This window comes from Helicoverpa armigera, chromosome 2, assembly GCF_030705265.1.
Source record: "Helicoverpa armigera isolate CAAS_96S chromosome 2, ASM3070526v1, whole genome shotgun sequence".
Classification (NCBI taxonomy): domain Eukaryota; kingdom Metazoa; phylum Arthropoda; class Insecta; order Lepidoptera; family Noctuidae; genus Helicoverpa; species Helicoverpa armigera.
The window spans coordinates 10479225-10503559 of NC_087121.1; the positions used below are offsets into that span (position 1 = coordinate 10479225).

Below are 24335 nucleotides of genomic sequence, written 5' to 3' on the forward strand. Positions count from 1 at the left end.
CCCTTGCCTTGGTAGTTGGTTGGTTGGTTTTTGCTGTTTGGTTTGGCAAAAGGTTTTAGCTTGATTTCTGCGAAGGATAGTATTTAATTTGTTTACAAAGTTTACTAGGAAATTGCTTTGGAGTCGTCACTTAAAACAGCAGATAAACTATCCATGTAATAGAGGCACAACTTGGATAAGGTGAGAAACGCTAGTTCTATTTAAAGGACCCTTTTATTCATAAAAAGTCACCCTCCTTCAATTTTATGAGTCAATAGCTCCTTGTACCTAACGTTTATAAAACGGGTTTTGTTTCAAATGTGGTTCTTCTTTTTATATAAGGTTGAATATGTATGAAACTATTGAATGTTGGATGCAGTAAGATTTGTTTAGTGGCTTTAGTTTGTTTTGTATTTATTACAGTAGTAAAATCGGAATTCAACTTACATCACCAATTGCAATGATCTTTCTCTCAATCATTTATTTCAGTCAAATAAATAGTGAATAAAAGCTACCAGCATTTTTTTCATGTGCCTTAGCTGGAAATGCTGTTAGCTATGTTGGAGGCAAACACCTCCAAAAACCTGGCCTTAACTTACCCTCATAAAATTGAAAATAATTATTTATTTTAGTCTAAAAAAGAAGCATTTTAAACAATACTTTAAGCTCTTTAAATAAGTCAAATAATAATTAATATTATTTGCTAAAATGTTTAATAATATAATCAAGCAAGTAGCCAACAAAAGTTAACATCACTGTTTACTGCTGCTTTATTGCAATAGTGATAATAAAGTCATTGTTCTCAATCAGGATGTATTAATAAACAGAGAGGATAAATCCAATGACCTCAATTAGAAAATTGGTGCAACAAAGTCACTTGAAAGGCACTTTGTAAAGGATTTTAGAGTGGAGGTCACTTTCAACCTTTTGGGATACAAATATTTTATAAAATAGGATATCAATTTTGTGGTTTTTTGCAAAGTGGTTTTCACAGTATGTCGGTAAACAGCTAGCATTCCTTTATTGATTAGCGCTACCTGGATAACCATCTACTGTAATTAAACTTGGGTAACCAGTGCTTACAATCTTATGTGACTTCAATATAAATAAAATGTTCTTCTCAATATGTTTCAGATACGTAAATGCTGAATAGGGCAGTATGGCATCGCCACAGAACATCTCGGTGGACCAGATGAGGCTCATCCTGTCTGAAGTGATAGATGCCTTGGAGTCTCCCGACTATGCCTCGAAGCTGGATGAAGCTAAAGAAGCAGCCGGCAATGAGATGCTGAAGATGATGCAGATTGTCTTCCCGATGGTCGTTCAGATTGAAATGGAAACTATTAAACGTCATGGGTTCAGTAATTCACGTGAAGGTGTGTATTTTACCCTTTGGGATGAGCTTTATCAATTATTTTTTTATCCTGATTACATTACATCATGATAAGAATAAGAATATTTACTTGCACAAAAACATGGTATAAAAGGTGTTAAGCTAAACAGTGTGATCCCATGTTTAGCTTAAATAATGTATTATGCAAAATTGTTATTGAATTGTAAAAAAAAAATTACTGTAAATTTTTATTCAGGTATTTCTAGAAATTCTTTGACACTATAAAAATTATTATTGTATTAGATAATATCAACTGGAATTTTGCCTTCCTTATAATTTTCCATAACAACATAATATGTAGTGTAGTTCCTGCTGTTGCTAGAATAACACTTGAATTTTACAAATTGTATACAAACATACATATCAAACAATGTTTTAGGTTCTTCTAACCTACAGACAGACATGTGTTGCTAAGGAGTTTGTTGCGCCATTTCTTCTTCCCAGCAAAAACACGTAGGAAGTGGTGAAGGGTGGGCGTTTTGGGGGCTGTATTGTAAATTCCTGACGTTCAAAAAGTGCTGTCTTGTAGCCAAGTTTGAATAAATGATTTTTGATTTTGATTTACACCATTCCTCACACCTGTACTTTGTACTGTACAATAACTGGTGAACATCTGCAATTTCCAGGCATAGTGCAGTTTACACAACTAGTCCGCGAGATGGAGACCCTGGACGGAGAGGTGGCTCGTCTCCACACACAGATCAGAAGCCATTACCTGCCTCCCGTGTCAATCAGCTCCACTGTTGACACATCGCTGTGAAGTGGTAAGTTATCTAGTTTTTTTACATTGCCATATGTTAGGCTAATATTCTTTAATGGTACTGTAGGAAGAAACCATTTAACCAGTTCCCAGTGTAAATCCTATTGGGTCTTTATCCAGTAACTCTGTTGAACTCCACAAGATTTAAGATAGATGTAGTTTTTTTCTCGAATTTTCTATGTGCTTTTGAATGTGATTGTCTCTCATACTTCTTAGTTTTCATACTTGTCTTGAAAATTCATATTTTTCATTGTTTGTCAGTGCTTTGGATTTTAAATGATAGAATTGTTATTGTTTTAGGTGACTGTACCGCGTCCCACACGGCGCAGACATCGATGAGTCACAACAAAAGCACCTAGAAAATACTTTATTATTTACTTAAAATATTCATAGTATTACTAGATTTATTTATTATGCATTTACATTTCCAATAAATTCCATTTTATTACAAATATTTCTTTTGCTGTTAAATATTTCCCATTTTGTACTTGGCTTTATTTATGCTTTGAAACGTCTAAGAAGTCTGACAAACTTTTCACAGTCCTTGCCTAAAATAACCGTCAAAATAAAAATATAATATTATAGTACTTATTCAAGTTTCTTGAGAAAGTAAACAGTGTTATAAAAGAAATAGGACATTTCGATATAAGAGTAGTAATTAAAATCAAGATGGTATGCTATCTACACAGTAGGTGATGCATACAGCAACATCTCATCTCTGTTATCAGTTACACGTTACTCGCTTAGTTAATTAGACTAAGATAGTAAATATCAGTTGGTACGAGACACGGTAACTGATAAGGAACGCGTTCAAAATGATTAGGTAGTTAGCTTGGGTTTTACATTCAGAATGTCAGGTTACAATAATAATGCATAGGAAAAATTAAAAAATCGCAGTAAGTAAACTGATCAACACAAATATTCTTTAGTTTTCAGGTGATACCAGTACCGATGAATCTCTATGAAATCTCCAAAAAATGAGACGAAGAAACTTTAAATATTTATTGTGTGCGTGTGTGATGGTGTGCATATACTATTTTTTTGGTGTTAGTGACTATATACATTCTAAAAGCTTCGACGATAATTTCGATTACCCTCTTAATATAAATATCAAAAGCATCGTGGACGATGTGCTATCAGGCAAAAAGGTTACAGTGACCCCTATCAATTATTACCCGTACAGGTTTCTAACAAACTCGGGAAAATGTTCTACCACAAACAAGTTAGACCTGTTTATCGTGGTAAAATCAGCGATGGACCATTTCGGTCACAGAGACGCCATAAGGCAAACATACGGCCAAGAGAATGTGCCAGGACGCACTGTAAAGACCTTATTCTTCTTAGGAATAGACGGCAAACAGAAGTCAGCGCTACAGAAACAAATAGACAAAGAAATGGCCGACTTCAAAGATATAATACAGATGGACTTTATCGACAACTACTACAACAACACGATAAAGACTATGATGTCGTTCCGCTGGGTGTACGAGCACTGTCCCACTGCTGACTACTACTTGTTCACCGACGACGACATGTACATCTCTGTGCACAACCTGCTGGTGTACATACACGACCGCGAGGCGACACGCAAGCCGGAACCAGCGGGCCTTACGACGAACTACAAGTCCATCACTGACACTGCGGAGACGGACAGCGACTTCCTCTACACTGGTTACGTCTTCAATTCAGCTCCACAGAGGTTCAGGTCGAGCAAGTGGAGGGTGTCTCTTGTAGAATACCAGTGGGACAGGTGGCCCGCCTACGTCACAGCCGGCGCTTACGTCCTGTCTAATAAAACGTTAAAGGTAATGTACATAGCTAGCCTTTTTGTCAAACATTTCCGGTTCGATGATATATATTTAGGTATAGTGGCTAAAAAGGTCGGTATTGTACCGAAGCATTGTCCGGATTTCTATTTCTATAAGAAGAAATTTAGTACGGAAGGTTACAAGGACGTTATAGCGTCTCATGGTTACGAAGACCATGCAGAACTAATCAGGGTGTGGTGCGAGATGAATAGTCTTTAATGTAACTATGTAGGTGAGACAATATTGATATTTTTACAAGTATTTTACGTTGAAGCACGAAGGCAACTCTTCTTCTTCCTCCTGCCCTGTTCACAGGGCAGGAGAACATGTGATATTTAAAAAACTTAGAAATATGATATTTCAATGGAGCGTTCAGCACCTCTTATGATTCTCCATCCAAGTCCAAGTAGTGTTAACAATCTTTATGGTACTTCATGATATTATTTATAACCTGACGAGGGTACATATTATTTAGGACGTAATAAAGTACAGAATGAAATGTTTTTTTGTTGTTATCGTATTTTGAATAAGTACAATTAAGGCGGTATTCTAGCATGATACAAACCGACCTTAGTAAAATCTTCAATAATATTTTCGACATATAACTAACATTAGATTTTGATACATCTGTTGATCTTTAGCAGAACACAATTATCTGAAATGATTCTCATACACTTATTTATCCATTAAACAGTGCTGATCACTGGAAGACTGACCACGATCTTGAAACGTATTGCTTGCTTCTCTATAAATTAGAAGTTTAAGCATTTATCAATTGATGTTTAAAATTAAAATCTTTAACCGCACTCGAATGAAGAATCTTTTGTGTCATTTTTATTTTAAATAGTCTTTATTTATTATATCTCTGATCTTTACCATACGAATATTCATTACTCTTAGTTTAAATATGCTTAGATTAGTTAGTTAATAGCATTGAATGTGCAAATATATTGATATTATTTTTACAAGTCCTAGAATAGCGTTGATCGCATCTCATTATACCGTTATCTAGCTTAGTAATTGGAAAATAATCTCTAGGAAAAAGAAAATGTATTGACGTATTGAAATACGTCCATACTTTCCTAAACATTGTACTTAGTTTCGTTATGTGAATCTCTAGGTTAAGAATTCAAAATTCATATGTACCGATAGTAGCTAAAGTCATGAGTCCAAACGACTCCATTTAAGTGTCAAGTCTCGTTATATTTTTTTTGGTTACTCTCAAAACTAATGTTGAAGTCTAACGGCAAGAACTAAAGTTATAAAGAATTATTTTCTCATTAAAATAAAAACATATTGTTTTATGTGTACTGGAATTAAATAACGGATATGTAGATAGGTACGTATAAAAAAAATGTATCGTTCTGACTCTGACATCTGTTTCACCCATATTTCAGGATTCTTGTATGGATTTTATCACATTTTTCTTATATTTGAGAGTTAAAAGAAACTTGTCAAGCTTTGTACTTACTTTAGGCTAAGTTAAGCAATTATGTTAGCTTTGCTTGTTTAGAATATACTTTAGTTGTACATATTATGCCCGGTACCTATAAATATTAATTTCTGGCGTTTATTATTTAAAGCTTGTGTCAAAAAACTACAATTTTTATAGGCACCGGGTGTTAGTAAGGCCACTTAGTGGTGAGCAATTTTGTGTGGCACTTGTGAACGTCAGATAGAACTATTTCTACATACTGAGCTAAACTGCATACATGTCTTTTTGACGTTTGCAAGTATCTTATATGTTAGATCAAGCAATATTAGTTCTATACGAGTGCACGTATATCAACTCAGTAGTTCCTTCTTATACTTGGTAAAAGTCACAACAATTAAATAAGTGTTAATTGATGTTAGCGCTCACAAAATCTCAATAATTTTAGTTTTGTTCTCAAAAAATGTTTTAGGTATTATGCTTAAAAATTATCTGATATCGCTCGAAACACCATTTTTTCAATAAACATATAAATATAAAATTATGTTTTTTCTCGTCCAAATAGTCATTTATTTTTCCTACCTTTTTAGAATTTTCCCGATGATGTTTGGTTTTTTTGAAGAAAAATCCAACATTTTTAGAAATAAAAAAAATATTATTTTAACATTATAAGTTTATTTAACACGTCTTTTAACATAGGTAACAATTGTAAATGTAATAGATATTGCATATCTAGTAACTGAGAGATATCTTATAGATAAATACATGTCATCGAAGAAAATCTGTTATCTCCCCTATATTTGAAATGTCACGTTTGTTCGCTCGAGTAACATCACTAGTTATTGGCAGTAGAGAGCTTTCATATAAAAATAGTTAAATGTCTATTTACGTATCATATACGTTTAATATTTTTCCTACATACATACTTGTGTCCATAGCTTAAATTCATTATTTTTTTTGATTTTGTATTCAAAAACAGTACGAACTTTGATTACCTACCTACCTAGGACCTAAGATTAAGCAAAAACTTAGCACCTACGGTTCCGCAACTATAACAGATTTTATATAATAGAACAGTGAGGTAACAAAAAATCTCTGAGCTTAGTGAGCCTTAGTAGCGGCTGCATCTAACTCCTTGAACACATATGTGATCTTCATGATGGCCAGCCATAGGTCCTCGTCTGTGATGTCATGGTGGATTGTGAACCGAATCGTCTTGCTATTGAAATATATCGCTTTCAGAATTACACCCTCGTCGTTTGGCGTTTTGCAGTCACCCTGGAAAAATTAAATGAAAAGATGTGTGTAAACTTGGTAATAAGTTTTCTCATCTAAGATTTTGATGGGCAGTTTAAATTTGTCTTTGGTCGTAAGGGATTCGTAAAACTGTGTCAAAGCACTTTCAAGATAGCGGATTTTCCGCGCAGCAAAGCTCGGCTTATGTAAACTACTGGTGCGAGCGATGACGCTCCAACCTACATTACAAAACCGAGCTCTTATGCACTGAAAATTTCGCTAGGGAGAAAACTCTCCTATTCTTCTTACCTGTGTCTCGGCCAGGCAGACCTGAGCGAGCCTCGCGACCACCTTCTCGGCGGTCATGGAGCTGTGCTCCGGTATCCTCACGAGGATGATGTTGCTGTGCTGGCCCTCCACGTCTATTGTGAACGTCTTCAGGAATAGGCCTTCGATTACTGAAATGGTAATCATGACATAGTTAAGAAAAGGTGGTGTAGGTCTATAGACATCAGCATTAAAGAAATAAGGATGGCTATAGGCTATATAGCATTGAATGTTGAAGTTCTTCTAAGAAAAAACATCTGTCTGAAGATTGCGTTCTTCAGAATGCTTGATGGCCATTTGGAACTCGAAACGAGCATTTATTTGGCATTAACCACAACAGCTTGCGCAGTAGAACATGAAGGTTGAGTTGTTTCTCAAATCTATCAAAATTATCGAGGTCTATCGACCAAGTATCGCAGGATGACTTGACGTGTAGGTAGATAGTTATGTTTACAAACCTTTAGCCATAATATTAGCCCGCTTATGGTCTAGCTTGAGCTTGGGCACTACTTCATCCAGCGCCACGATAGCTGCCGCAGCCAGCACCCCCGCCTGCCGCATGCCCCCGCCCAGCAACTTGCGCATACGACGCGCCCTGCAAACACCAAAGAATATCGTTACAACAGTTCGTCTTCCCACGTGAATCAATGCCATTAATAGAAAACTATGTACCGAAAATAACTGGTGGTGACATGGGACCTTTTTTTTTTTGTTTTTTTAACGACGTCAAAAATCATCAAATGACCCCTCCCGCTGTGGGTTAGCAGCGGTGAGGGAGTGTCAGACTCTTACTGACTAAAAACCGTCGTGTTCCGTCGCAGGCCGCGTATGTACCAGGGCCGCGGTATCTCTTTCGAACAACCCGCAGCCCCGGCAGGTGACATGGGACCTTAAAAAGTATTAGTGACAGCTTCCCTATATGCCGCGGGTATCAAAACTCTCGTTTCTGAATAATTCCCTAGAATTGCATGGCATAGCAATTTTATTGTCTTATCCACGATTGAGCCAATTGTTTTATAAGTGGAAGTTCTCAATGTGTAAGGAGGTTACTTATTTTTTATTTCTGTATGGTGAAATTGATAGCAACCATGCAAGATAAGATTTCCAGTTTGATTTGTCACGTAAACTAGTCACCGCTAGTAAGCTATCCTAAAACCTCATCTTAGTATACCTACTGCTTATTTTAAAACTTGAAGTACTAGCACTTACTGATCAATAAAATGGTAAGACCCGACGATAGCAGACCCCACAGGGGCCGAGAGTCCCTTACTAAAGCATACAGACACGCTGTCGCAGTCCCGCACGACCCTGCTGGGTTCCACCTTCAGGTATTCACAGGCGTTGAACAGCCTCGCGCCGTCCATGTGGAGAGGTAGGTTGTGGCGTTTGCAGATCACTGATAGATCGTCGAGGAATTTGAGGGGGAGCACCTGCAATGAGATTGAACTGGTATTACTAACGGTTGATGACAGGCACCTACCTACTATCTGCAGTAAGTTAGGTTGATCTATGTCTAGTAAAGTAAGTAGATCGGGAAAGCATTTTGGATGGCTTCCTAGGCATGATAAACCTGTTAGTCACGTTTCAACAAACACTATCAAAAAACAAAATGGTGTAGTGAGAAAGGTCGTGATTTTTTGACGGTTTAACACCTAATGGAGTTACAGCAGAAAGTAGGTTATCTAACTAAAGGTTCAGTGATTAGTGTCATACGATGAAGTGCTGGCTAGATGTAGATGTGCTGTAACAAATTGCATATTAGTTATGATTGTTAACTTACCTTGCCCCCACATACGTTGTGGGTGTTCTCCACCGCCACGAGAGAGGTGAGGGGGTCGTGAGCTCTCGGCGCCTAAACCGAACGTATCTGTTACCCCCTAGTTAATAGTATTGTTTTCTAATAGCAAAGTAACTACAAGACAAAGGCTACAGGAAAAATAAGTCAAGCTAAATATAACGCGAGATAAGACAAGAGATAATCTTGCATGTCAACAACGTGAGACCTAAAAGTCAGTAGTTCTCCACCTTCCCAATAGTTTCTTATAGGTAGGCTCGATCTGAATAGTATGGGAAGTTCCTTCTGATGGCTTCTTTCACAGATAACGAAACCTATCCTAACCACATGTTCTCTTGCCTACTGACCTTACCACCGCAAACGTTATGCGTATTCTCGACAGCAACTAACGAGGTGATAGGTTCGTGGACGTCAGTGCCTCGGAACCGGCTCTCTAACTCCGCCAGGTCGAAGGTCCCGTCAGGCTTGTTGGCGATGGTGGAGAGGAGCACCCCGGCCACTTGTGCTGCACCACCTGCATCAGCAAACTAGTATTCGTATAAATGGGAAAAAACAGACATATGTAGGTTACAGGTAAGTTCTATTAGTAACGGTTTTTGGTCATGTCGTCTCGTATTTAAAGACATGCGAGTTGCCATCTCCACGACATCTCCTTAAGACACGACTGGCATTCGATCATTTTCCTGAGATACTAAGACCGTTTATGAAAATTTTAAATAAAGCAATATAGTAACATAGAAGTGTGAAATACGTAACCATTCAGCCGCATCAATATCAGTCCGGGGGAAACGACCTCAAAGCGCAAAAAATTATAAACAAAAAGTAACGCAAAAAGCTACTGCTTGCTTTTCTGCGCTAAAATTGCAGGTCAGTCACTGCATCGACCAAATTACTATGTTAAATTACAGCCTGCAGGTGCATTTACATCATCCATCCGGGTAAGGTGCCTAAGTAAATACCTACATACTTATCTATGCTAAGTATATTTAATGTTTATCATAAATGATTGCGCCATATTTAGTCATTACATTTAGAAGGAGAACATGGTATTCTGCAAGTGATTTACTAAAGATTCCCACAAAACTAAAATAAATGGTTTATTTATATACTTACATAGTTTATTTATCTTACCTTGTTCATATTTGTAGATATGCGAGAGGTTTCCTACGAATGCTTCGGATCCGCGCTTGTTGCAATGTACCATTACTGAAACAAAGATTAATTATGCAGTATATCAATTATCTACCTAATTAAACTTGCTGTTCATAAAAGATCATATTAATAACAGCCAGATCCTAGGTCAGAGGGAGTCCGCTAGGTTGCGGACAAGACAGTTTCTGGGGCTCGATTCTCCTAATTTTACTTAAGCGCTATTCGATTGACGTTCGACTCGATTCGACTGAGATCCAATCCCGACTCGATTACGATTGAAGCGTATGTGGCATTCCGCTATTTTTTCTTTGAAATAAACGTTTTTATCCTGTTCTGTCATTCAATAATGAATCATTTTGTCTGCAAATGATTTACGATTGCAAAATGATTGTACAGCAAACTACCGTATAGACCAAAATCATCAAAATAGCAGACCAATCGCACACCAATCAAATGTCAATCGAATACGATTGGTCTTTTATTAGTAGCAGGATGCCCGATATGGTTAAAACTGCTATTACTATCATATTGCGATTCGATTTCTATTCGATTTTGACATTATTAACTTAGGAGAATCGGGGCCCTGCAAGTTCCGCCGTTCACAGTGATAAATAAGAAGGAATCCTATCCTACCTAGGTATGCATTAGTATTAAGCGGGTATTAGGCCAGGCATTCAATCATTTGGAAATAAAACAACAGCGCCCAATAAACCAGTCGTAGCATCCTGGTTATGTAGGTACGTGACAGATGATAAAGGGAACAAATATAATGACCACCATAAAATGCTTTGATACCCTAAGTTTTGTATCCAGAAATATCTACTGAACACCAGAAAAATAAAGTCTAAAAATGTAATAGTACCACCCATTTTAGTCACGACTTCACTTTAAATTGTATTCGACCACCAAATTTAGTAAATGATCACCAACTCTTGACGACCAAATTAATGTATTATTTTTGCCTAAATAAGTCACTGTGATTGCCATAAAATGTAGGCTTATTACCAAATAAAGTATTATGATGCCATATTAAGTTATGTGTCCGGCTTGCAATGCATGCGTGAGTGTCAGTATGACGAGTGACAGGGGAAGAAGAATGTGTTTCTCAATACACTCCCTCGAAAACACACTCTTATCGCACTGTTTAGAGGCATGCAATAGACAATTTTCCACCCTAGTGCAGGAAAAGGGTCCCCATAATGTTATTACATTTATTCTATCAGGCCGAACTTATTTTTTTGGAGTCAGTTTACTTAAACAGGATAGCAAGATGTAAAAATTTTGATTATCATTTTATATTAAAACACTGGTATAATTTGGTGATCATTTACTACTTTTGGTGATCATTTACTACTTTTGGGATAACAATGATTTATTTGGACTCATTTTGCTTAAATAGGATAGCAGAATTTAAAAACTTTGGTGATAATCTTACTTTAAAATGGTAGTTTAATTTTGGTGATCATTTACTATTTTTGGCTTACGAATGATTTATTTTGGAGTAATTTCACTTAAATAGGATAGCAAAGTGTTAAAACTTTGGTGATAGTTTTACATTAAAATGCGAGTTTCATTTTGGTGATCATTTACTATTTTTGTCTGCTATTTGTTACTATATCTGGTGATCAGTTAAACATAAGCCGATGATAAATACGTGTGTGGACTACCGGATGAATATCATCACGCAACCATCTTGCAAATTGAGCGTCTACGCACTTGACCGTTACAGCTGCAAAATAGACGATCAAATATTAACAATTGACAACTACGGCTATTTGTATAAAGGATTCATTAGAATAGTGATACGAAAGCATGATGCAAGACCCATGCAATTTGTCAGCCACAACACGCCATCGTGGAAAACTTGCGTGGCTTGAAGTCTTTAGGGCCACGTCAGATTTTTTTATACCTAGACCTCTCTCATGCCTTATCTCTTTGCTAAAAAGTAATTTTCCTTTACCTAGAGATATGTACTGTGCTTAAATCAATGTATTTTTACGCCTCGCTGTCTGTCAAGGATATTCACAATTAATTGTCGCAGTCATGCTAATTAATAATTTAGCCTTGCTGAGCTGTCTGCACCAAGGACCATTATAAAAGGACGGATCACGTTGCCGTAGAAAATTATATTCATGGTACTCGTCAGATATCTACGATACATAAATTGATCTGAATTAAAGTAACAATTTCGTCATGGTCTTTGTGGTATTGATATGGATGCTTTTATCCTTTAATTCTATTCGTGGTAAATATTTACTAATTTGTAAGTATCGTTAATGTACTGTAATGTATGACTAACGTGATGTACCTGCGTAAAATAGTCTGATTAACTAAATCATTCGAGTATCCCTTGTGTTTTAGCGACTGGCCCATTAAACTGGATATGCCTTGAGCTATTAGATAAGAGTTGATTGACGTCGCGTTATCAAGTATCGATTTCGATATATTACAAACAAATATTGCGAATTGCTATAGCTGGATTATTACATTATTTTGGTAAGTACGTAATGGTAAAAAATCCGGTTATGTTAGATACATAGAGTAACTACGTATCATGTTTACGTGTAGCTACTCCAAGATACTCGTTTGAAGTTTGAAGGTCAGCCCTGAGAACTGTGGGCAGTAGGTAGGTACCTATGTGGTTGACACTTTTTGATTTCAAAAATGTAACATAAAACAACTTTATTATGAACCTCGTCAGTTTTCATTCAATTGGTTCATTGTAGTGGAATTACGAGGCAATCAAAGTAAACTATGCAACTTTTTATGAAATAGGTGTGAAAAACTGGGGGGTTCAGAATACTGGAAAGCATACAGAAGATACCACTTTTATGAACGCCAGTATGCATCGACAATTGCCCATTAGATATCAGCCGGTATCATCGTTAACCGTCGTAAGGTAACCGAATGCCTTCGACAGACGCTATAACAAAAGTTCATGAAAGAAATTATGGCTGAGTATTTTTTTTTATTTATTTAGACTGACTGAAGCAATTTATGGTAGAAAAGATATTAAGTACAAATAGATCGTGGCCGGCAGAAACATTTATCTGCGGCAGTTCTTATCGTTAAGCCTACAATCAAAAAGTTGTGACAAAAAAGTTTCTGTTTATAGTACCTAGTTTGAATGAAAAAATATTGAAATATTTTGAATTTAGTGCTGTAGTCAAGCAAACTTTAAATTAAGGTGTTGCAGTTTAAAAACTTTGAAACTTATCCTAAAATCTACTGAGCGATAACTAATTAAAGAAACAAAAGTCTGTGATAAATATAGCTTTACGGAAGTTGGAAACTAATTTTAGGAAAACAAAATAGACCATGAATGAAATAGATGTGAAGTGACATGCCTAATTGTGGCTAAGGAAAATTTACATCCAGCCTAACTCATAGGTAATGAAAGGACAGGTATTTAGAGAGACACTTACTTGCTATGAGATTAGCCATGGTGCCAGAAGGCACGAACAAGGCCGCCTGCTTCCCCAGCATTGCTGCTAACTTGCTTTCCAAAGCATTCACTGTAGGGTCTTCACCGTAAACATCGTCACCCAAGGCTGAATTAACCATCGCATGTTTCATGGCCTCAGTAGGTTTTGTCACAGTATCGGATCTCAAATCTACTATATACGCCATAGTTACAGAACAGAATGTTTATAAATTATTATGTAAAGTAACCTAACAAGCTGCCGCCTAGTCTGCCTGAATGCCGGCAGACGAATGTCCATGTCGAATAACAACGTGAACTTCACTCGCTACATTCAATCGCAAACATTTTAGATAAATAAAAAACATTCCTATTCAGTTTATCTCAACACAGTTATCAATGAGCTCGCCTTGAACTGAGATAATTTTTGAATTGCATAATTATTTCTCTTCTGTAAGAAGATTGTTTTTACCATTTTTCGTACCTATTTCAATCATGTTTTATGGATGATCAGATATTTTTGCCCCATAATTGGATAAGTACGACATTAAATTTAAACCCTACCGCCTTCACGATAAGATCCAATCTTCAATCATAGAAATGTATTGCAGTAAACGTTCGGATATTTAATATAAACACTGCGCTGCTACAACCGCAGCTAGAGCAGCAGCAGACCGCAGCAGAAATATCTTTAATTGAAATAACAAGAATAAAATTTATGATAGGGAAATATCAAAACTAAGTATCAAAATATTCATCCGCATCGCTATTAGCGGGGATCATGACCAAAACGCTGGCCAAAATATCCTTTGGCTGAAGTATAGGCCAGCCCTATAGAGATATTAAGTTGCAAAATAATAATATTGTTGTGATTCATAGCTGAATATTAATTTTATTGATATAACTTTGAAAATGATTTAGGTGACATAAACCACAACAGCGTACGGTCCACTCCAATTTGTTGGTGCTTGATGTGCTGTCATTTGACAATTTATTGCTCATCTTCAGATAGCAGAATTCATTAATATGTATTCATTTGATTCAAGCAGAAAATGCATTTTAGTCATTTTTGTTTCATAAGTAAAGATATTTTCAATAAATCGAAACAAATCATTGTGAGTGTATCCGAATCCCTACATTTAATAGTATAATCTGTGAACGCAACCGTATTTTGTTCTATGTTACAAAGTTTGATGACAGCTGTCAACATGTATACTCTCATTGGTTAAAAAAGATTTCTTTAGAATTACTGTCGCGAACGACCAATCACAAGAGAGTAGATTTAACGGTCATCATTCGTTTGGTGTAATCGAAATCAAACCTTGACGACAAGAAAGAAGTGTCGGCGACAAGTCGTTATCTTATTTTAGTTGTTTTTCAATTACAAAAGTGTATTTTACTTAATTATTTACCGTGTGAACATGTTGATTGCATGTCCATCAATTGGATAATATAAATTTCAACTTTTTAGTTAAGTAAAACGACCAAAATCGTGTTCTTATTTCGGCTAAAATCAACGTGAATCGGGCGTCGACCGGTCCATCCCTCCTACCCGTAACCGTCGCCGCCGCCTTGTGCTGTCAATCGGCCGCTATCGTCATTTTGTACGTATCATCACCGTGCGCGGTCACGGCAATCGCGAGGCAAGAGAGCAACGCCGTGTTTGTAGCAATAAGTAGGAACGTGTGTTGTGGTGTGCCGGTCTTAGTGACCGTTTAATGTGGTATCTAGTGTCGGTGTTGAGCTGTCGTACGGGCCGCGCGGCGTGATCAGGCGGCGCGATGGTGGACATGGATAGGAACGACCCGGAGCTGCGGTACTTGTCGGTGGATAGGAACAGCTTCAATGACCCAGCCACACAGGCGGAATGGACGCAGAAGAGGCTGGTGTGGGTGCCCCACGAAACCCAGGGCTTCGTGGCGGCTGGGATCAAAGGGGAACGGGGTGATGAGGTGGAGGTAGAGATAGCGGAGTCAGGGAAGCGTATCCTGGTCCCCATAGATGATATACAGAAGATGAATCCACCCAAGTTTGACAAAGTTGAGGACATGGCTGAGCTGACCTGTTTGAATGAGGCCTCCGTATTGCACAACATCAAGGACAGATACTACTCTGGACTGATCTATGTAAGTATTCAAACTATTGTAACTTTTAGACATACTTTGATTTTAAAAGTTTTATGTACAAAACTATGAAAGTTCTTAGAAAAGTTTGCCAAATTAACAAGTTTTTCTTATCTGTTCCACTGAAGTAATCTTATCTGTAGACAGTTAATCATCATTCTAATTTAATAAGGTCAAAATGCACATCAAAAGTTCATTACTCTTGGCAAATTTTATTTTCCTGTTCCCTTTTGATATGAATGCAATTTAAGCTGCATGCAATTGATAATAACAAAGGTACTTAGTACTTTTAATGATTGCCTATCTTATAAAAGGGCAATGACGATAACTGGCAGTTATCATAACTCTTTAAATAAGGAAAGCTTTGTATTTTCTTTTTGAAAAAGTTCCAAAGAAATAAATAATTTTTGCTTTATATGCAATATTTTATAGAACCTAACAGAAAAAAGTTTGAAGTACACGCATGCATTTTATAATAATCTTTCTTTTACACATAAGCAACAAGAACTAGATAAAACAAACTAACCCAACAACAGCGGTTTCCTAACTTTCTGTAACTCTTCACATCATTAAACATGTAATTACCTACCAAATATCTATCCCTAATGAGCTTTTTTACGGTACATAACAATATTTCAAGTGTGTATGAAGGTCACATACACTGAATCATCCTTACATAAATATGAAGTCATACTTGAACAAACCTTTTTGGTAACAACCAAGGAGTTTGTAATGCTTAAAATATTTTACGGCCATTACTTATCTTGTGTTCTATTATGCTTCGCTTCTTCAGTTTGTTTGTCTTTATCATTTTATAAAAGTATCAAACTAGGATGTATCAGAATCTGCCTTTAACTTTATGAATAAATACTTAAAAGTCAATATCTTTTATAAAGTAAAAAAAAAAGAATTTACACAGCTAGTGTATAAATTGTGTTTGTAATTCTGCCATTCTTTAATTCTGTATTTTCCTTTACCCGTTTGTTAAATTGACTATATTTAGTCATTTTACAAAACCAATGAGTTTAAAATTACAAAGCACCTTAACAAAGACAGGATAAATTCATATAAAAACACCCAGGACTCCATTTTAATGCAATGACATCATAACTACAATATTTGTCACCTTACAGGAATATGCTGATAATTATTATCAGTTTATTTATGATATTTTTTTAATGTTTATTTTTAGTATACATACTTAGTCACTAACAGATAGGGCCTGCCTGTAATTGGTATGATTCATACATTTTGAAGGGAAATGTTATCAAAAGTGTTAAGTATTTATTTGTCAATGCACTGAGTTTGTACTGTGATAGTGCTTGACATTAGTAGCAGGTTGATTATACTGTACAAATATGATAAATTCAACATAACTTGGTTAGTCTGTTTATAACACCTCAAAAGTTTTGACACTGAACAGTATAACACTATTCAAAATGAATGTAAAAACTGTATTATAAAAAATCATTTTAGACAAGGAACTTCAGGAGAATCTCAGGAATGTTTAAAGTAGTAAAGTTATCCTAAAAAGTAGTTTTTTTTGTTTCATACTGAAGCATACAATTTAAGAACGCTAATTTAGTCCTATTACCAACGCACATAATTGTTACCACATTAAATTCTATTACCAACACATAAAAACTTCTAAACTTGATTGACAAGCCATGGAGATCTCACTAACAGACATATGGTCACCATTCTCCACAACATAGTGTGGTCGACCATATGGTCCATTATAAAATTATCCAGCGCTATTCATGAAAGCATGAAGCTTATGACACATTATAGTTGTCCTAATATGTCCACTACATATGGGCACACAAGCCTTACAAAGTACATGTTACCAATTTACACATTCTTATATGGCTGTCAACACTGATTACCCTTATGTTGCCAGACTTGATATTTGAGCGGACAATTAAAAGTAATTTTTAAGTTTGTCATAATTGTTGTTGTGCAGGATGAATATGCTTGCCTTGGCATACTTTTTTATTGTAAAATATACATGCAATTCAATTGATTTTCATATGAGGTTGAATTTAATTACTTGACCTCACAATTTGGCTTTTTCATTTATTTTATCAATTCTCTTTTATACTAGATTTGGCATATCTTTTAGTTACATTTCTGTGTCAGAGCTTGTTCTTGTATACTTTATTGTTTGCCATATTTGGGTATCAAGTCTGCAGCTATCTGATAACAGCTTATTACATCATGCACTCTACCTCACTGCTCTAAGTACTGTAATGACCTCTTTTTATATTTCTTTTATGTTTCTTAATACCAGAAAAAAGTATACCAAGTATATTGCTTACCATATTTGGAAGTAGAAAATAAAATTATGATTATAAGCTAAATTATGAAGAAGAAAATGGTAAATATTCTTAAGGCAGCAATTTTTGTGATGCATTTTAACTATAAGCTATACAAGACAAGTATTGCCTGTCTTTTCTTCCAGTTCAATAATGTGTTTCATAACTGTCTTTACTATCAGGCACACAAAGCCATATCAAGATTTGCATTTAACTACCACTTAAAATTCACGTGTCAAGTCTCGAACGTCTAATACCAAATGGAAAATTAATCAATGCTTCCAAAACAATCACTGATAATCCGACCAAAATGATTTCTATTTAGGAATTTTTCACCTAACAATGAAGTAATTATTCTTGGCCGTAAGTACCGGTCCTCATGCAACCATGAGTGCCATTAATTAAATCAGTGTTCGCGATATTAATGGGGCGTAAAATCCTTAGATTTACATAACAAAGGTGGCTGTGTTCGTCGATGGTGACCGCCAACAATTGTCTGGTGGCTTGTGACAGACTTGGCACAAAATACATAGGTACAGAAGTCAATCTCATGTATGTACTTCACTTTTCATGCCTAAACTCGGCGGTCGCGCTAGGGTTGTCAACTTTTTTATGCGCATAAAAGTAACGTGGTAGTGGTACTCTTATCTAATTATTTGATTTATTGTTGAAAATAAAACAGGAAAAATGAAATATAAACCAATAATAATACAATATTTAATGTGGCATACAAGAGGTTAATAAACACTTTCAACGGAAATTTGTTTGAACGAGATACCGAACTTTTTCAGAAACAAATTTAAAATTTTGTTATTCAGACGTATATACCATAAAACACTATGTAAAACAAAGTACCTCTTGCGAAAAAAAAATTTTGTATGTAATTGGTTGGTACAGTCCCTGATCTAAGCTTGCTTCTACCTACAGTGCTAACCTACAGTCACCTTGATGTGCGAGTCCGACTCGCACTTGACCGGTTTTATTTCGTCTACCTTACAACATACTCTCGCCATGATCACAAAAATGTATCAACTCATACTACCTAGTAATAATCTTTGAGGGTCGGCAGGTTCGCCTGGGTCGACACTCATCATCATCATCATCATCATCAGCCTATCGGGGCGCTTACCTACCCACCTAATTGTACCTACTGCGTTTATTAAACGAATCATCGAAATATGAGAAAATAACATACTATAGGTACTATAGGTACATTACATACTATAGGTACTTACCTCTCTGATTCAACCGGCAGGCTAAAAAACGACAGTTCACTGTTTATTATTGTATTAAAACAACCGTCCACTGAACAATTATAATACGACTTTTTTTGTTGCTCCATTATTACTTTTTCTTTTTTGTTATTAAAATTAAAAATATTACAGTCAAATTACAGTCAGATCAAATTAGAGTCAGAACGCGTGCACATTTGTCTACCTTGTGTGTGACGCGCGTATCTCAAGAAAGCGGCAGCCGCGCTCGCACTGTTTTGAGTTGTTTTGAGACAGCGCGTCTGTGTACACGCACACATAGACACCTATGTCTGCGTGACTCGAACGCGCTTTGTATGTAGATTGACTTCTGTACCTATTTATTTTGTGGACTTGGCATGTATCATGCTCTCTTGAAGGCTAGATTACGAGATACTCTCATTGTCTGTCTGACAGGTTTCTAGGATTCAATTTTCGTTGTAGCGCCGCCTCAATTCTTCGTGTCTATCGAATAGCCATTATTATTGTGCACCGATGTTCTCCTAGACATGTCGAATGCTCTAAATAGATATTCCGAGTCCTGTACCTTCAAGAAGTCAATTTTCATTAGTTATCAGATCCTTGCCTAGTCTTCTTAGTTTCGTAACGGCAATGGGAGTTCCCAGATTCCGTATAAATCTGCCCGGTTACAAGCTGCTTAGTTTGTTACTTAGTTGACCGCCTGCCGTCCGTTCTAACCAGATTCCTTTAATGGTCACGATTTGCGTAGGATGATTAGCGGCACATTATGATTAGTTCCGAAATACCTGCATAAGCAAGGCCAGCGGCTCGAATTGTTTGTTTTATGTTATTGTTCTCGACACTATAATATCCAAAGGCACTGTTGCAGCTCTTCTTCTGGATTTAAAGGAGATTTTTGCTATCAGAACCAAGAGATTTACTTCTTTCATCGCGTGGGGTCACAGTTCCGTCTTGCAAAATTGTACTGTAAGCCATGGTGGTCCCATTGGAGCCATAATTTCCTTTTGTGACTCACATTTTAACAATGGTGGTCTCCATTGGGCAACGTTTTTGTTTTTATTGTTCATTTTCTTTGCCTTATAGGCTTTTATTGGTTTATGCCTTGTTTATAGAGTAACTTTGGAAAGCGGGTACGCATGTACTGACGATAAATAAGGCATTTTATGGTATTGATGCAAAGTTATGTATTAACTTATTAAAAAAATCTTGTAATATATTAATCGAGTTCTAATAAAGGTACATGCCACTGTGAAGACTAGCTGTCATCCTTTTGTCGTACAATTGTTTGTCAAATAATGTACAGTTCAGATGAATAGGTACTTCATTATGCGGTGGATAACGAGTTTGTGTACGTACTCACTAAGAGTAGAGCTATACGCGAAAATATTTTCTTGTTTAAAGAGTGTTGACCTCTGCGAATAGTCGAAGATTTGTTAATTCAAGTATGGTATGGTGATGAAGCCATTATATTATCAGTAGGCCGATGCGTTCCATGAAGGTTTTTCCATGATACAAAATATTTCTATTATATGCAGATTGTTTTACATAGCTGACTCTTTGTTCGTTACTTATCAATTTAACTCATGAGTCACGTCCCACAATGGCGATAGGAAACATCGTCCGATTGCGACAAAACGCTCTTTCTTTATCTTGCTTGAGAAACAATATTTTAATTTCAATTTCTTCATTAGAACGAGCACCGTGTACCAGGGCAACATAAGATCGCGTAGATCGTCGCGAGTAACCGAAATGCAACGCGGCCGAATCGAGTGGGCGCTTGATACCATAGAAGGGTTAATTCTAAAGCGGCATTTGAAAGTTGTTCGAGTTAACTCAAACGTTTGGCTGAAGCGTCGTGCTCGAGATGAATGTCAAGGTGAGGCGCGCCGCCGGCCGAAACGGCCGCGGATGTCGTTGACCTGGCGGGGGCGAGGGGGATGAGGGGGGGTCGGCCCACGCGAATATGTACGCTACGATTGAACCTCCACCGACGTTCTAACATCCTGGTACTTGTGGCAAACTTGACTGTTACTCCTTTTCACTCTCATGTGATTTTTTGTTTGTTATTTTCGATTTGCACAAATATTTACGTGTTGCGGACCAAACAATTTAAGAGTAAAGTTAGTTGAAAAATATTTCTTAGCACTTGACATCAACGTTGTTAGCGTTTTCTTGTGTCGAAACAAAATTCACCAGTCGGCACCAATATTAGTCAATGAACATTATTGTAAAGGAACATTGCCAAGTCAATCCAAGTGGAAATTACGCTTAAGAGCGTGTACGTCAACCGCGCGCCATTTGGCCTAAAATGGTACTTTTCAAACCACTGTTTCTCAGTAACTACTTATCCTATAACTATGCTATTTTTTAATAACGCAAGGTAATTTCACTGTCTATATAGTTAATTGAACATAAATTTCAATTTGTGTAGTTTAAATACTTAAAACCCCTATAACGTAACAGATGTTTTATAAAATTCCCGTTCAGTGTCTATTTCGAAGCTTAAATTCATGTGAAAACAGTGGCAAATCTAATCATATTTATTTTTTTACTCATAGACGAAATCCCCATGCCTATAGTTAGTTGAAAACATTTTTTGATTTAGGTCTCTATCTTTCAGAAAAAAATATTTTAACAATGTGAAAAATTGTGAATTTCAAATGCTTTTTTTACCTATCTATCTTACTTAATTTAATATAACAATTATTTACTATAGTAATATAACTCTTTCTTTAAAACATAAACTTTATATTATAATTTAATCTCTCGTTTTTATTTTTTTATAAATTATTTAAAAACTACTATAAAACGCTGCACGCGAGACAACTCAAACCAGACCGCCGCAAGGCTTCACAGAGAGAGGACGTGTCGCTCCGTCACATCGCGTAGGGTGAATAACCTCTGCCGTGGATACTGAGAATAGAGTACATTTCAAGCGCGACCAACAAATCTTGATACATTACTATTTTATTTAAAGCTCAATTTTGAAGCATATTTTTTTTATCGATTGAGTTGAAATTTTGTTTGAATGTTCAGTTTTAATGACAATGTATGATTCTATATCCAATATGGCGGTATACCCAAGATGGAGAAAAAATGTTTTAATGCATTCCTACGATATGGGTATCAAATGAAAGGGCTTGCTATGAATAACTCGAAAAAAAATGTGTCGCGAGTCTAAATCCAATATGGCGGACTCCTTAGGCTAGAAATCACTTATTGCAGATGTCTGTTACCAATCGAGCTATATTTTTTTTTTCTTTTGGATGTACCAAAATTTTGACTTTTGATCTCGAATAACTTTTGAAGCATATAGGATAGATAACTTAAAACTTTATTTGCAATGGTAAACCCAAGCTCTTCACCAATATTTGGCTTTCCGGCAATTGTTGTTATTTGACCACAATTTTTCGGTCTGGATGGACTGGACCATTCATATAAACAATCAATTTTTCAAATCGGTCCAGGCGTCTTTGAGAAATCGAGAACAATCACAAAACAATCTAATTGAAACCTCCTCCTTTCTTTTTTTGAAATCGGTTAAAATACAGAAACTCTTAACATTGTCATTAATCATCAGTCGACTATTTAGTACTGTTGAAAATTGTATGTAATACACAGAAAGTCCTCAAAACCAAGGTTTTCATAGGTGCCCGATTTTTTTGCAAAAGAGTGTAAGTATTAACGACTTATTTTCATGTTTTTATATTTTAGACATCCATAGACTTACACTATTTTCCCGCTATTAACTATTTACTAAATAATATATTTTTTGTTCTACCAATTTCACTCGAAAGGATCAAAATGGTTTGTGTGACTATACGTGAAGTATGATAGGCACGCACACAGCCGCGACGCTAGTCTGCGCGGTTTTTTGCGTTGAATTACCTAAAGTTGACATCGCGCGCCGAGCGTACACGCTCTTAAATCGGCTCACGGCACGTTTACGACCGATAACTTGTCTGTGCGTAATCAAGTTATTCATCGCGCACAGATTTGCACGTCCAAATGCCTGCCTAACAATATTGCTTATTAGCGATAATATGTATCTCGAGGAAGATTTTATTTACTTTATTAAATGACTTACTCCATTCTCTTCCCAGTTTTCGTTCTTTCTAGACGAAGAATGATCGTCTCCCTATCCACAATAATCAATTTCTTCATTGTGCCTAAAGGATGAAACTTACTCAGATGCCCTTTACTAAAGGAAAATAACTTCATAGATGCTCAAGCTGCTGGCCTCGGTTCCTCTCGATAACTTGTGATTTTATGACTTTATGCAAAACTTAAATAACACTCGCCATGCAGCCATAATGCTGTGATCATTTGTAACTTTACCTCAATGCTATTAAATTGTTCTATCCTATTTTGAGCAAACAGGGATAATAATATTTTCTTGCAAAGATAAAATGTGTGCATAAAGTACTAATGGTTCTTCTATGATGGCATATTATCAAAGTTGCCATATAGATCCAGTGTACTGAACTCTCTCCCATAAAGTACGTAAGGCATACGAGTGTGTCATACATATTTCATGGCAAAAGCCTTCTATGGATACGCCAAGATTAATCACCACGGGAAAATTATCATAGATATTTCATTAAGTGTTTTCCCTCACCCTGCTTTTTCAATAAACGTCAGGTCGTTGGCGTTGGGCGTTGGGCGTCTGGCATTTTATATGAAAAGCCCGAATGGGATGAGAAAAATTTGCAATTCGATACAACTTTTTGGATATCATTTTACTTACTTTTAGACAGTTACATTAAACTTTTTTATTCCTCAATTCGTCAAATTGTAAAATAATAACGTTTATACCTACCTACTTCTTTCTAAAATAAACTTAACAAGAAAATGGAAATGGTGTATGTAGATTTCGCACTAATCTAGTACCTAAGTGTTTTTAATAAATTAATGCATCGATAACACAGATATAGCAAGGTCGTTTGATAACTTAGTAATTAAATCCTTTGGCTATCTTCATATAAGTATTACCTACTTATTGCCTAATTTACGTACCTGTGTAATCACGTAGATAGGTGCATTTGCCAATTTACCTGCTAATGAAATTGCTGGGTTTACGTGCGAAGATAAAGAAGACGAAATACAGCTTCCAAAATGTTTAAAAGTGAAAACGATAGAATACACATTATTCACGCTATCACAGTTCGTAGCTGGACATAACCTCTCCCAAGTAGCGCCAGAATCCGCATGTGGGATCTAAAATAGAACATGCAGATTGCCGATAGTCGCTCCTCGTCGTTTCAGCCGAACAATCGACGCCATCCGTCTTATCTGCCTCCTATCGGCTAGATAACGCAGGAATCTCGTATCAATTCAATTCTCTAATCAATACTAACTGGAT

General features: G+C 36.3%; 3 protein-coding genes across 7 annotated transcripts in view; 2 read left to right on the plus strand and 1 right to left on the minus strand.

Moving 5' to 3' along the window:
* The first annotated feature begins 9 nt into the window (after window positions 1-9).
* Window positions 10-5902, plus strand: LOC110378723 (protein C10). 4 transcript variants are annotated; one of them, XM_021338114.3, is made up of 4 exons: window positions 10-180; window positions 1114-1355; window positions 1999-2136; window positions 3062-3202. In XM_021338114.3, the coding sequence occupies exons 2-3, from the start codon at window positions 1139-1141 to the stop codon at window positions 2130-2132; spliced, it is 351 nt and encodes a 116-aa protein (XP_021193789.1). In that variant the 5' UTR covers window positions 10-180; window positions 1114-1138; the 3' UTR covers window positions 2133-2136; window positions 3062-3202. The 4 variants fall into 4 exon arrangements, with proteins under 4 accessions (XP_021193789.1, XP_021193780.1, XP_049699703.2 ...); XM_021338105.3 differs by lacking the exon at window positions 3062-3202 and adding an exon at window positions 2433-2584 and having other exon boundaries at window positions 11-180; XM_049843746.2 differs by lacking the exons at window positions 10-180; window positions 1114-1355 and having other exon boundaries at window positions 3062-5902.
* Window positions 5903-6027: 125 nt separating this feature from the next.
* Window positions 6028-13612, minus strand: LOC110378905 (uncharacterized). 2 transcript variants are annotated; one of them, XM_021338348.3, is made up of 8 exons: window positions 13308-13612; window positions 9862-9936; window positions 9078-9244; window positions 8716-8787; window positions 8145-8365; window positions 7394-7530; window positions 6918-7066; window positions 6028-6650 (listed from the first exon to the last, which is right to left on the minus strand). In XM_021338348.3, exons 1-8 carry the CDS (start codon window positions 13510-13512, stop codon window positions 6474-6476), a joined length of 1203 nt encoding a protein of 400 aa, XP_021194023.3. In that variant the 5' UTR covers window positions 13513-13612; the 3' UTR covers window positions 6028-6473. The 2 variants fall into 2 exon arrangements, with proteins under 2 accessions (XP_021194023.3, XP_021194030.3); XM_021338355.3 differs by lacking the exon at window positions 8716-8787 and having other exon boundaries at window positions 13308-13609.
* A 996-nt stretch (window positions 13613-14608) lies between these two features.
* Window positions 14609-24335, plus strand: part of Zip (zipper) — a 70117-nt gene continuing 60390 nt past the window's right edge. The window contains exon 1 of the mRNA XM_064039817.1: window positions 14609-15429. Coding sequence (XP_063895887.1) covers window positions 15085-15429 — 345 coding nt within the window. The 5' untranslated portion in view covers window positions 14609-15084. The remainder of the gene's footprint in view (window positions 15430-24335) is intronic.